Raw genomic sequence first — 13,935 nt, 5'->3', positions numbered from 1 at the left:
GTAAATTGTCCCTAGTGTGTGTTGGATAGTGTTGGTGTGTGAGGATAGCAGACTCGGTGGGCCGAAGGGTTTATTTCCATGCTGTATCTCTAAACTAAAGTAAACTTGCATGGCCTTTCAGTCCTAACCAGTTTTGTAGGCAGAGAGTCATTTTGATGGATGCGAGTGGTTGTTATATTGGGGAGATTGCATCCAACTTGTGCACGGTACGAGCCATCAAACAAACGTTATGCAATAATAAAGCCATTTGTTTTTCGTTATGTTGATTTAGGAGCATTGGCTTAACCACCATGCTATTCTTTTGAGGCTGCAGGAGGCACGCCTGGGACACCAAAGTGGTCAGGCAAGGAGAGGGATGTTGATTAGCTGGCTGAGCCAGTCGAGGGCGACAGAGGAGGCCGTGCAGCAGCCTGTGCCTTACCTGGATCAGGAGCCACTCCAGTACTACAAGCGTGTGGTGCAGACTTTGGACGTTTTGTAAATGGCACCAATACACAACGACTTTTGCATGTGTGATCTGTGCAAACAAATGTTCATGGGCATCATCCGCAGGGCGACGCTCCTGGCAGTGGGGCACTCCCTCAGCACCCGGTCCAGTGTCTAGCCGGATGTTCAGTGCCATGCAAGGCAGAAGACAAGCCGATGCTTCGATTCGAAGAATACCTTTATTTGAAATGGTATCAACTGACATGCACTCCAATAATAAAAAAAGGCAACCCTCACCTTTAGTATGCAGTCTCGGCTCTCGCTGAGAGGATGGCGAGATGCATTGGCAATGTTCCCCACATTCTTCATGGTTGACAAACAAAGACATTACTTATAGAAACTGACGTCAATTTTATAACTTCATTGCCACCTATTCCACATTGCAAAAGATGATGAGATGATTAAATTAACATTGGCGATTTGGGGGCCATACAATTTGCACATTTAATTTTAATGTTTAAACCCACCAGGTTTCTCTTTAAACTGCCAATGGAAACAATGACGAATGAAATGAAAAAAAATAGAACATTGTCCTTGATTTTTTTTAATTCCAAGTGATTTAGTCTCTACATAATAATATATCCAGTTGGCATCTCTGCAGACTAATTTTCACCGTGTTGGGATTAGGCGAGGGCGGGTTACACGAAGATGACATTTCATTACAGAGAAATTAAACACAACCCAGTCAACGTCAACGCGATTCGTACGATAATTCTTAATTATTCTCTTTCTTAAAAAATAAAACATCACAATATACCATAAGCTGCTGCTTGTGTCGTTCACTCACAGATTGTACGAAAATTGTTTTAGATACACAACTTGCATTTCGGTAAAGGAGGATTGTGCGGAGCCTTGACTAATTCACCTTAACAGAAGTGGAAAAAGTAACGGATCGCACAGTGTGGCATTATTAAAATTAGATTTAAGTAGTTGTAAAAATAAAGTAGTACTGGTGTTACAACTGCATCGAAGTGGCAAAGGAGAGCGTTGAACCCTCTGTGGGAAAGGGTGACAACGACAGCACACTGAGAAGCAGCAAATTATCTGTGTTAAGGTCGCTTCTGCATATACAGGAGATTCCGGCGGATTGTTATCGTCAAACTAGTACAAGGGGGGGGGGGGGGGGGGGAACAATGAAACATCCAGATGGTTGGGCGCACGTGTCGCATGTGTCCAGAAGATGTCCCCATTGCAATGGGAATCCTGCACAAAATTTACAGAGAAACTTCGGATGGATTTAAGACTCCTTAAAACCTTCAAAAGTCGAATGGGATACCATTGGGGTGGAGATGGTGCAGTTGAACTCTTCTTGCACGCACGTCGAGTGATGCCGCACGAATCAGCTTCGTTAGTCGGCAGATTTAGTCGCACCGGTGATTTGCTGGTGCGCACAATTGCGTCGGAGGACGCTCCCCATGCACTTGGAATTTTGCCCCACGGATTGCCCCAAGTGTTTGTCCGTGACCGTTTATCAAATCCACTTGCAGTAAATCTCCTGAGCGATGCCGCCAAATGGTGCTTTTTTTTGCTTCTTCTCTCTGCTTTGCTCCTCTCTAGGGGGAGGGGGGAGGGGGGAGGGGGAGGGGGAAGGGGAATGACTCTCGTTTCTGGAGAATGACAGTGCATTTGGGTGCAGAAGGTTTTAAAGTCGATTGTGCAGTCCAATCCTTGGATTTTACCATCCAAGTCGCTCTTCGCTTTAGGAGAAAGTGATCGTGGAAAAGTCATCATCGCCAAGACTATAGCAAAGCGTCCTTCACAAAGCCACAAAATAGAAGCAGGACGCCCAGTCCATCGCTTGCCGCTACGATCGTCGTCCCTGTGGAAGAAGTTCAAATATTCGCTCATCGTGGAAGATTGCGTTTCCCGATATTGGTTTTTTTTTAAAATCGTGACATGCATTTCAAATTAACGTTGACATTTTCTGGAAAAAGCCCATCGCTTGCCTCGCCATGCGTTTCCAAATAATAACACACATCACGCAGTCCCAACACCGATCAAAGCGAGAACTCAGCAAAATATCATATGGACCAGGATTCTCGGAGGCAACTTCAAGTTGGTGAAATAAGAGAATAAAATGAACTGTGCACGTTGTATCAATAGCCGGATTCTTTGTAATTAAAAAAACCCCAACCACCTGCCTTATCAACCCCCCTCATCACCGACCACGTTTTGTCCTGCCTTTCTATCCCAGCTTTCTCTCTCCCCCCCCCCCCCCCCCCCCCCCTCCTCCCGTCCCACAATCAATCTTAAGGGCCCCCATCCGAAACGACACCTATCCGCGCCCTCCAGAGATGCTGATCAACCCGCAGAGCATGTTGTGCCCTTTTCTTTAAAAAAAAAAATCAACCCGCGCTAATACCTTGCCTTAGGGCGACTCCGTCCTATTTATCATGGTTTTCATTTGTTAAATTGAAGCCACCTATATAGCTTGTACACTAGCCAAGCGCACACAGCCATGAACCCAACACAACAGATTCTAATGGCATTGCACATAACTGTAGTGGGATATCAACATTCTGGCTGATCTGTATTATTGTTACACTGGTCGCTCTAATATATTACACAAAGACTGAAGATGTTGATGGTAGGACGGAAAGGGACATCCCTGTACGAAATACGAGGTCGTAACACACACAAAACGGTTAAAACGCGGAAGGAACAGCGTTTTACATACCCCTCTCACAATGTTTACCTACTTTATTCCGCAGCGACCCATTGTTGAGAAGCTTCTCCTCCCCCCCCACCCCCACTCCCCAGGACTGCAGCACGCGTGACCCAGTCCAAGTGTCAGCTTTATTCAGATGGTTCTCTATTCTGTTTACAATATACTTGAAATAATCCCAACAGAACGGCATCCGCTGACAAATATATTTCATTACGTTCAGGATCTCAGTGAAACATGGAAGGTCTCTCCATGTACACGTTTGACTCCTGTGGCCACTGATGGCATTGCAGTTCACTGTTAGCAGAATTATTTATATGCGAGTATATTTAAAGGATTATAATGCATACTGCATATCCTTTATGGATAAACATGACACAGGGGGGGGGGGGGGGGGGGGCTTTTAGGCCATCATTTCCACGGGGGCTGTTTGAAGAACATTCCAATCAGTCTCATTCGCCTTGTTCTCTCTCTCTCTCTCTCTCTCTCTCTCTCCATTCCCACGAAAGCCCCATTTCCATCACACCAGTAAATTCCAGACCAGAACGATTCTCGCTCGGTAAAACAAAATTCAATGGTATACTCCCCCCCCCCCCCCCCCTCCCTTCCTTCCATAACTTAAACCTCTGTACCGCTGTTCCTCAAATTATCCATTAATGGAAGAAACTTCTCTTCGTCTAAATCTGTTATGATATTCTAAACCTCTTTTAAATCTCTTCGCAACCTTTTCTCTCAGGAGCATAATCTCGACTTCTCCGGCCTCGCTTCCTACCGGAATCCCCGCGCCGTTCCAATACATATTTTCTGTGTCCTTACGTGGGTTTCACGTCGGTAATATCATTGTGTGCATATGTTAACCATTGCATAACTCCATCTTTGTTATCATATGTTCCGGGAATGGATCCCATTTATGTACAACATTATCTGACCCCATTGGACAGCATGCAAACCAAAGCTTTTCAATGTGCCCCGGTACAATGATAAACCTGCACCTCAACCCAAGTTATCGATAATGATATGCCGGTAATCATCTTTCCCTCCAATTGCTTTAATGACAATAAACAAAACATGTTAATTAATGGGTCATTCAAAACAAGGGCTCCCTGATGATATTTGCTGAGCACAAATTTAACTGAAGCATTGGCAAACAATGGTTAACATCTAGAGAAATATTTGATTGTAACACAGAACACAGGACAGTACAGGAACAGGCCCTTCGGCACCGATCGTGCTGGACACGATGCCAGGGTAAACTATTCTCCCCTGAGGCATCTCAATCTATTCCCTGCATCCCAGCAGTCTAACAGTCTCTTAAATGTTCCTATCTTATCTGCCACCGCCACCATCTGGCAGCAAGTTCTATGCATGCACCATTCTCTGTGTAAAAATAAATGCCCCGCATATCTCATTTAACCCCGCCCCTCTCTCCCTAAAGCTGTGCCATCAAGCCTGTAATATTTCCACCATGGGGAAAATGATTCTGACCGTCTATCCGAACCATGCCTCTGACAATTTTGATCTATCTGGTCTCCCCTCAGCCTCGACACTCCAAAGAAAACAACCCATGCTGGTTAAACCTCTCTTTATAGCTAATACCCTCTAATCCAGGATGCATTGTAGTAATCCTCTCCAAAGCCTTCACAGCCTTCTGGTAATGGGGTGACCAATATTGCTGGCAATACTCCAAATGCGGCCTAACCAGAGTACAAAGCTGAATGATTCCGTTGCGCTTTGTAGCCCTGCAGTGACCCCGTCAAAGGGCTCCATATGAATTGAGATTGTTTAGTTAGGCCCTTCGGCCCACCGGGTCCGCGCCGACCAGCGATCCCCACTATCGTGGATCAACACTATCCTACATCACGACCACGTTTTGAAAACCCCCTCTATTCTAACACTATCCTACATCCCCTCGGAACAATTTCCATTTGTACCAAGTCAATTTAACCTACATCTTTGGAGTGTGGGAGAAAAACCGAAGACCTCGGAGAAAAATCCACGCAGGTCACGGGGAGAACGTACAAACTCCGTACAGGCAGCACCCATAGTCGGGATTCGCTGTAATGCAACAACTCTACCGCTGCCCCAATTTGTTCCTGCAGATTGTAATAAATACACGACTCAACTATAGCTTTTGGATATAGTTGTATACACATGTGTGCAGAGTCATAGAGTCACACAGCGTGGAAACAAGCCCATCGGCCCAACGTCCAGATCGACCAACATGTTTCATCTATACAAGTCCCACCTGCTAGCGTTTGGCCCATATCCTTCTAAAACTGTCCTGTCCATATATCAGTCGAAAATTGTCTTAAACGTTGCGATCGTACCTGCCTCAACTACCTCCTCCATACACCCACCACCCTTTGTGTGAAAAGGTTACCCCGCAGGTTCCTATTAAATCCTTACTCTGGGTAAGAGACAACCTCTCAAGTGCAAGCAATATAATTTGGTTTTTCTGTACATAAGCGTGGAGAGACGGCAGCGAAGTGAGAGAGCGCTGCCCGATGGCTCCACTACTGCCTTGCCTACCTGATGTGGATGTGGCGCTCTGCCTGAGGATTGTGGCCGCCGGCCTGGAGGTGTTTTCCGCCTGCCCATCGCCCGTCCCTCTGCTGCCCGAGGAGCGGCGGCCCGGGCGCTCGCTGGGAAGTCCTGCGGCCGCTGATGGGCTTCTCAAGCCCTTGCCGTCGTGCAGGGAGAGCGGCGGAGGTTCGAGCGCTTGCAAGGCCCGGGCGTAACTGGTGTTGACGTAGAGACGCCCCCGGGCCTTGTACTCGTGTATCTCCCCGTTGTTGGCGTCGGTCACCCGGCACTCGTACAGCCCTTCGTCGTCCTTCCGCACTTTGGAGATCTGCAGTTTATGGGAGATGTCACTGCCCATCACTTTCACTGTCTACAAAAGCGGGGGAGGGGGGGAGGAAGGAAATGAACACCAGATAAGTAGAAGGGTCTCCACCTGAAACGTCACCCATTCCTTCTCTCCAGAGATGCTGCCTGTCCCGCTGAATTACTCCAGCGTTGTGTGTCTACCAGATAAATAGACAATTATTACCATCACCGCCCAGGCCACAACTTTCATCCACATCCCGCTTCAGTTCCCCCGTAGCAAGGGCCCTCAAGAAGATGCGAGATGTCTTCAAAATGCACGCCTCTCTTGAAAATGGCACTTGCTACCCTCTCCATACCCCCACAGCCCCCCCCCCCCTCCCTCCCTCTCCAAAGAAAGATGAGTTGTGGAGAAGCCCGTCACAAATGATCAAGGCTTTGCCAATGCACCAGAATGGAAGAGCAAATCAGCCCATCCTGCAATGACCCAACGTGTAAAGGGCAGGAGTTGATCCGCGGATGAGTATCCAAGAGATGGAAAGAGTTGCAGGTGAATAGGTTGGAAGGAGCAGAGGCAACGAGGCTGCTGCCAGAGGTACTGGGGGTGGGATTGGGGAGATGGCATCATTGGCACTGGAGCTTGTTAATGGCCAATGTGCCGGGTTCAACGACGCGAGCTACTTGCATCAGTCTTGATGTCGGATGACGTAATTTAGATCAGCGCTGGAGTCAGGACTCCAACCGAGCAGCAATAAACAGTCAGAGAGTCTCATACAGCGTGGAAACTGCCCAACTTGCCCACGACGACCAACATGTCCCATTGCTTAATCTGAGTTTGGGGTTCCTTCTGCAAATGGATATCCTTGGATTCATATGCAAGGGCTCAAGGACACTATACCGCCGGCTAAATTTGTCATAACAATGCGGCTCAATGGGATTTTAACATCTCTCTCCATTTATGCTTTATTACACAATGCGACAGTGAATGTTTCCATCTGTGAACGAGACTGTAATCTGAAGACAGTATTAATTGTTCTAATTGCTCGGGGATTAATGGAACTTAAAGTAACGTCACTCACTAAATGTAATCGTATTCATTAAAAAAAATGAAGATTTCCTTGACTTTGCCGCTAGAAAACGAATCGCTCACAAAACAGCAATGGACTGCGCCACTGGTGTAATTAGTTTTGCAGACTGGAAGTAAATCTTCCCTGTATCGATCCATGTTTTCCCTGGAAGGCATCGTTTTGTATTCTGGCTGCCAGATCCAAACACGTCCGAGAAACTGACCACGTCTCATCCCACAAATAGCGCACGGAACTGACTGCACCCTTGGAAACTGATTGTGTCAAGACTCTGATCACACCCAGTACTCAGTCACGCCTTGCACAGGGACCCCGCGATTTGCACGCTTACTTCACTGAAACACGGTCCCCTTCCCCGAATTTTTTTACTCACACTTATTTTCGTCTCGTCGTTGATCATTTCACTTTGTGGCAAATTGTCCAACTGCATAAAAGACAAAACGGTTTCGAACGCGACATGAGATACAGACATCACCCAGATCACGATGCAAATGTCTGTCGAGGATAGAATTGTGTTGGACCTGTTTTACTCGAGGGACTGCGCCACATACGGCCGACAGCATCTGAATGAAATGCTATTCTGTTTTCATTCTACATCTTAGTTAATTTCATCTGAGCGCAATGATAATGCCCACATGCACTCGGGGACAGTATACACCGTACGGTGGAATTAGTTCCATATACGGCGGCTGACATATTCGGACGGAATGCACAGGTCGTTTCTATGTATAATTATTTAGAGTCATTTCCCGGTGAGCATCCAACTTTTCGCAAATGTTGCGCCTGTTTCACGGGCTGCGAGCGGAGTACGCGGTCGCCCCAGCCTTTTGTTCAGAGTCCGTGCGATACACTGGACTTGCAATGTGTGCCCAGAGCCCTTAAATCGGCTGCAATTCGTACGAATCGTCGGCTGGATTAGCCTCGATCACTAGCAAGTGCCCTTGCCCAGAGCTTCCCGCAGTTGCTTACACCTCTCGCGTATTTAGCTCGCGTTTCCCTGGCGCGCTTCCCATCCCTGTGAGATCGCATGCCCCTTTAATTTAACCCGCCGAGATTTCCCCTTGTCCCAGCGACAGATGCACCGGTCTGCACCATCTAGATTAGGTTCGCGAATCTGATCAGAATTCCGGTTTGGAAAGAAGTGCCAAATTCAGAACACGGGTCCCACTTTATTCCCAGTGAATGAGAGTATCATTCATTCGGTTATAGAACACAGTACTGGTAACAAACACGACAACGCGCGTATACCCTGTAAATGGCTAGTCTAACATTCATTTGTCACATTCATCATTGAAAGACTCGCATGGAAAAACATCAAGCATCCAGCGAGTTGCTGGTTGCGTCGTGATCTGCACCCAACCATGTTTTTTATTATTATGTTTGCCTTGCCCTGATGAGCCCGTGTTACCGCAGAGCGTTTGATTTGCACCGAGTGGTGGCGGCACGGAGACGCCACAGAGTACATAGATGCGCTCTAAATACGGCCAACTCCGCGCAATCATTGCGTAGTAGGATTAAAAAATAAATAGGTCAGTTTCGCAAAGCGATGGGCGAGCAACACACTGAAATAGTACAGATTGGAGGGGAAAAAAATGCGCCGACGAGCAGTGTGGAAGGAAGAGGAAAGTGCGTAAGGATCACTGGAATGGGTGTGAGCGAATGTGGACGTGCGTGAGGATGCGGGAGGGGTTGTATGAGGGGTCTGTGTGGTACCGTGCGAGTGGAAAGGACGCAGGAGGGAGCATGGTTCCCACACTGTATCACTCTACGATTCTCTGCGAAGGGCGCGCTTGGGAGAGTGTGAAGGTGTGTAAGGGAGTGGGTGGGGGGGGGGTGAGGAGGAGTGCGACGGGCGTGGAAGGAGGAGGGAGTGCGAGGTGTGCGAGTGTAAGGACGCATGAGCAAGTGTGTAAGGAAGAGGGGGTGAGAATTTATGTGGGGGTGTGCAAGGGAGAGCGAGTGTGAGGGAGTGTGTGTAAGTGGGAACACGAGGCGGTGTCAGGGAGAGTGAGTGTGAGTGAGTGAGAGTGTGCAAGGGAGAGCGAGTGCAAGGGAGAGTGTGTAAGTGGGAACACGAGGCGGTGTCAGGGAAAGTGAGTGTGAGCGAGTGAGGGTGTGTAAGGGAGAGTGAGTGTGAGCGAGTGAGGGTGTGTAAGGGAGAGTGAGTGTGAGGGAGTAGGTGAGAGTGTACAAAAGCTTGTGGGTGAGAGCGAGTGTGATGATGTGTGGGTGTGTGAGAGGGATTGGGAGTGTGAGGAGGTATGAGGAAGTGTGCGAGTGAGGGAGGGAGTGTAAGGTTTGGAGATGCATTAGGATGTCATGGAGTCATAGAGTGATACAGTGCGGAAACAGGCCCTTCGGCCCAACTTGCCTGCACCGGCCAACAATGTCCCAGCAACATTAGTCCCACTTGCCTGCGCTTGGCCCATATCCCACCAAACCTGAGCTATCCATGTAGCTGTCTGTTTCTTAAATGATGGGATTGTCCCAGCCTCAACGACCTCATCTGGCAGCTTGTTCCATACACCCACCACCCTTTGTGTGATAAAGTTGCCCCTTCAGTTTCCTATTGTGAGGGACTCTAGTTCTGTGAGGATGCTTATGGCCGTGTGGGACAATGACAATGTGTGACAGTGTGTGGGACATTGTGTCAGGGTGTAAGAGTGTGCAAGGGGATGTGAAAGAGAATGTGAGAGTGTGCAAGAGGAGTGATGCTCTCCATGATTACCAAAGAGTTGGAAAGTGTTTGTAAAGAGGATGGGTAAAGGGTAACTGAGGATGAGGGTGGAAGTGTGCAAGGCCATATGTGAGTGAGTGCACGAGTGTGGATCGCAGAGTGAGGGCATGTGATGATGTGAGAGGGTGGGTGAGAGAGTGAGGCTTCCTGGGAGTGTGCGAATGAGTGTGAGGGCACGTTTCAGGAAATGTGTAAAAACACTGAGAATCGGTGAGGATTCTGAGTGAGAGTGTGTACAGATATACGAGAGTGAATGAGTAAAAGCACCACGAGTGTATAAGGTGTGTCTGAGAGGGTTTAATCAGGATACATGCAGGGGTGTGTGAAGGGGTGTGTGGGTGTGAGATTGCAAGGAAGCTGCAATGTGAAATGCTAATGATGATGCATGACGGAATGTACGTTTGTGCGTGGGGGGAGTGTCAGTGTGTATGTGGGAGTGGCGGTAAGTGTGAGGGACTGTGAGTGAGTGTGGGTTTGAACGAGTGATTATGAAGGCGTGCGAGAGTGTATGAGGGGGGTGTTGGTGAGTGTAAGGGAGTGTAGGTGTGTATGAGGGAATGCCATTAACTGAGGGAGTGTGAGTGCACAAAGGAGTGCTAGTGAGAACGAGGGAGTGTTAGTGAATATAAGGGAGTGTGTACATGAGGGGGTGTCAGTAACTCTGGAGGAGCGCGAGTGTATACGAGGGAGTGTGACTGAATATGGGGATGTGTCGGTGATTATGGTGAAGTGTCAGTGAACGTGTGAATGTCAGATGGTGTAAGAGTGTGCGGATATGAGAAAATGTAAAGAGGTGGTATTTGAATGTGAATATATGTGTGGTGTGTGTAACTCTGTGTGAGTGAATGGGTGAGAGGACAAATTGATGAGATATGAGCCTGTATTAGAGCAGTGTGGGAAGGCTAGTGAGCAATGTATTATGAAATCTGCAAGCCTGTGTGAATATACATAATCTTGTGAATATGTGTGAGATCTAGTGTGGAGGAGTGGAAGGTAAGTGTGTGAAGAAGTGTGAAGTTGCTTATAATGCAATGAGCAAGAGGTTTTGAGGATGTGTGAATGTGCGCAAGGGCATGGTGGAGTGGGAGGGTATTTATGTGATGGTGTGTACTGCAGTGTGTGTTACATGTGTAAGAATAACTGAAGCTGTGTGGGGAAATGTGTATGTGGGTGTTATGAAGATTATGTGACCATGTAAGGGGATGAGTGAGGGAGGGATACTGCAAAACATTCAAGGGAGTTGAGGGGATGTTGGGAGTAGTTGAGATTGTTTGATGACACATAAAGATGTATCAGGACCAGTGATGGTGTGTGTTTGTGGGTGAGCTGATTGTCAGGGTGCCTTGCAAGAAAATATGCAGTTGCGAATAAGGTTTGACATGTAAATGTGGACGAGGCAGGATATGCGAGTGAGAGACGACAAGCGAGTGATTTTTGTTTTAGGGTGTAAGGATGAGCGGGAGTTAATGAGTGTGTGTGTGTGATCAGGTGTGTTTGTGTTAGTGTGTGAGAGAGAGGTGCGCGGGTTTGTATGTGAATATGGGGAAAACAACCACCAGGGTATTTGCGAATAAGAGCAAGTACGTGTGTGTGTGTCACGGAAACGATTGAGCTCTTAAGGAAAGCGGAGTCAGGGGGTATGGGGAGAAGGCAGGAGAGGGGTACTGATTGAGAATGATCAGCCATGATCACATTGAATGGCGGTGCTGGCTCGAAGGGCCGAATGGCCTCCTCCTGCACCTATTGTCTATTGATTGCGTGTGTGAGGATGCGCACTAGTTTGGGAGAATAAGTAAATAAAGTGGCCGTGCACTAGTTGTGTGTGTAAAGGAGCATTTACGTGAACGTATGGATGTGGGCGAAGATGCGGGTTAGAGTTTGTTTGTGTGTATGGGTGTGCGTGCGTGCGAAGCAGGGATTAGGGCGACGGATGGCTGGTGGAATCGATAGCACTGTGAATCCTTTGAGAACCCTGGTCGGTACCTGGATTTTGCTATCCTCTGGGCTGTATTCCTCCTGCAAAGGGGTTCGAATGAACCACCACTGGATCTCCAGATAGTAGGACGGCGAGCCGCTGCCTCTGAAAGCACAGGCCATTTCCACGTTGTCTCCTTCTCTGGCGTTTACACTCCCGGGGAATTCAGTGAATTGCGCTGCAATCAACAAGCGTTCAGATGTTCACCCGAATCGGGGGCCGAGTCCAAACATTCACTGGAAACACTTATCAACATAGAAAGCTCCCTGATTCCATTCTCTCCACACGCAGCGCTCTGGCGCGCAACAGCTGGACTCGCGGTTGGGTTTTATTTTTAAGACCCTGTGTTGATCCAGTTATTAAACCAGTCCGCATTCTCCATCCAATTCCACGATGCATGCATTATCAATAATAAAGATTCATAAGATTGCATTAAAAATGTACGATTCTCTGTGCATATCAATGCGTTTCGGCACCTTAATATGATGCATCCTTCTTACTGGGGAATCTAAAATAATGGTAACCGACGGGAAATTATTTATTCACCCTCTCCATCGTTTCTCGAGTGGCTCGTTATTTAATCCCCTCGATCTTTTTTTTAAACTTTCTATTTAACCTTCGTTCACTGTCCCCGTAACTCTGCTGTTTCCGTCTTTCCTCTCCACTCCGACATCCAAACTCTCCCTTCTCCTCTCGATCTACTTCTCCCTTCGCCAGTTTCACATTTAACCCCTCTCCCGCCCTGCCTCCGATCCTTCCCTGTTTCCCCCGTAGCCCGCCGTCCCTTTGAACACTCCACACAGGAGTAAAACGAGACGCACCCAAAACATCGCCTTATTTATTGTGCACCAATATTATATTTATGCAAAAGCGCTAATTGTCGTTTAACCTCAAGCTGCTGGAGCGAGATAGACAGGAGCTTAATGATGGACCACGTATCTGCTGCCAGACTGTTACCAAACACACTAATCTCTTCGCTCTATCTCAATAACTACCCAGGCGACTCCATCCTTTACCTCCCAGTACCCTCCCGCCCCGAACCCCCTCAAGACATTTTCTGGTCTATCCGAATTCCACACTTTAACCGAGTATATTTCAAATGGTCCTTTCCGTGCTACTTTCCGTTCGCGCCTCTCATATTTTAACTGCAATCGCTGGAAGGCTGAAATCTTATTTCGCCAGTCGCAGACTTACCTTGGGAAGAAGTCCCCAATTGAGCGCAGATGACAAAAAGGCAACCCAGAGAAAGAGGATAGGTCGCCATCATCCCGAACATACATCAGCAGCGAAGGATCTTGCAGTCCTGGTAATTTATACGGGCGAACCAGTATTTCTTCTGGGCAGCCACTGCGATAGTTGCTGCATTCCTCTTTTGGTCTGGCTGACTGTGTGTGTGTGTGTGCGTGTGCGTGTGTGTGTGTGTGCGTGCGTTTATGAGCAATCAGTGTTTCAGGAGGCGAGCGATATTGCGGCTGGTTAACCCAAAGCCCAGCTCCAGAGTGAGAGACGCTGGTGGAGGATAACGCAAGAGCTGCCGCTTGTTCTCGGGTACCTGTGTCCCAATGCGTCAGTCACTTCTTCCCCACTGCGTCTTCACCCTGATCACATTCTGTAATCAGCCCCAGGAAATATCCGCCCCCATCAGACCAATCAAGCTTTGCACGCTGCAACTTCCAGGCGCTCCCGGACCCCGCTCCGAATGGTTAGAACCGTGCAGTCTGCGTTGGTTGCACAATAACACACATTCACCCACTTTTTGAGCACAAGGCGGACTGAACGGGAGCCATTATTTGCATCACGACACACGTGTTATTAACAAATGGTCGCAATGCAATTCAGGCAACTGAATTGCATTGCACTAAATTGAATTCAGTGCGAACTAGCTTTGCATTCGAAGTACTTTTCCCTCGCTGCATTCCAACGAATGCGGCTTTTGCCGCTGGATATCGCCGCAGAGCGTATGGTTTTGCACTGGGGCGGGGGGGTTGAATGCTCTACAACTTCTAAACCATCTGCCCCAAACAACCCCCGCGCCGAGGGGGCTCGTGATTAACAGTTCCTTTTTCACCCACTTCCATTTTGTGAAGTTGAGGTTTCCATTAACACCAGCTGTGGGCGAGAGGGTAACGAACGGAATAAATGGGCAGTGACCGGTGAATAA

At 48.0% G+C, this 13,935-nt stretch overlaps 1 protein-coding gene across 1 annotated transcript; it reads right to left on the bottom strand.

Annotated features, from left to right (window-relative positions):
* Positions 1 to 649: 649 nt before the first annotated feature.
* LOC144602674 (V-set and transmembrane domain-containing protein 2A-like) lies at positions 650 to 13,516 on the bottom strand. Its single transcript, XM_078415808.1, has 5 exons — positions 12,969 to 13,516; positions 11,783 to 11,952; positions 7,436 to 7,486; positions 5,681 to 6,044; positions 650 to 2,305 (listed from the first exon to the last, which is right to left on the bottom strand). The coding sequence occupies exons 1-5, from the start codon at positions 13,048 to 13,050 to the stop codon at positions 2,226 to 2,228; spliced, it is 747 nt and encodes a 248-aa protein (XP_078271934.1). The 5' UTR covers positions 13,051 to 13,516; the 3' UTR covers positions 650 to 2,225.
* Between the last annotated feature and the right edge of the window lie 419 nt (positions 13,517 to 13,935).

The sequence above is a fragment of the Rhinoraja longicauda genome, chromosome 2 (assembly GCF_053455715.1).
Source record: "Rhinoraja longicauda isolate Sanriku21f chromosome 2, sRhiLon1.1, whole genome shotgun sequence".
Taxonomy (NCBI): domain Eukaryota; kingdom Metazoa; phylum Chordata; class Chondrichthyes; order Rajiformes; family Arhynchobatidae; genus Rhinoraja; species Rhinoraja longicauda.
The sequence above is the reverse complement of the archived record's forward strand: the minus strand, read 5'-3'. Positions and strand labels throughout refer to the sequence as shown.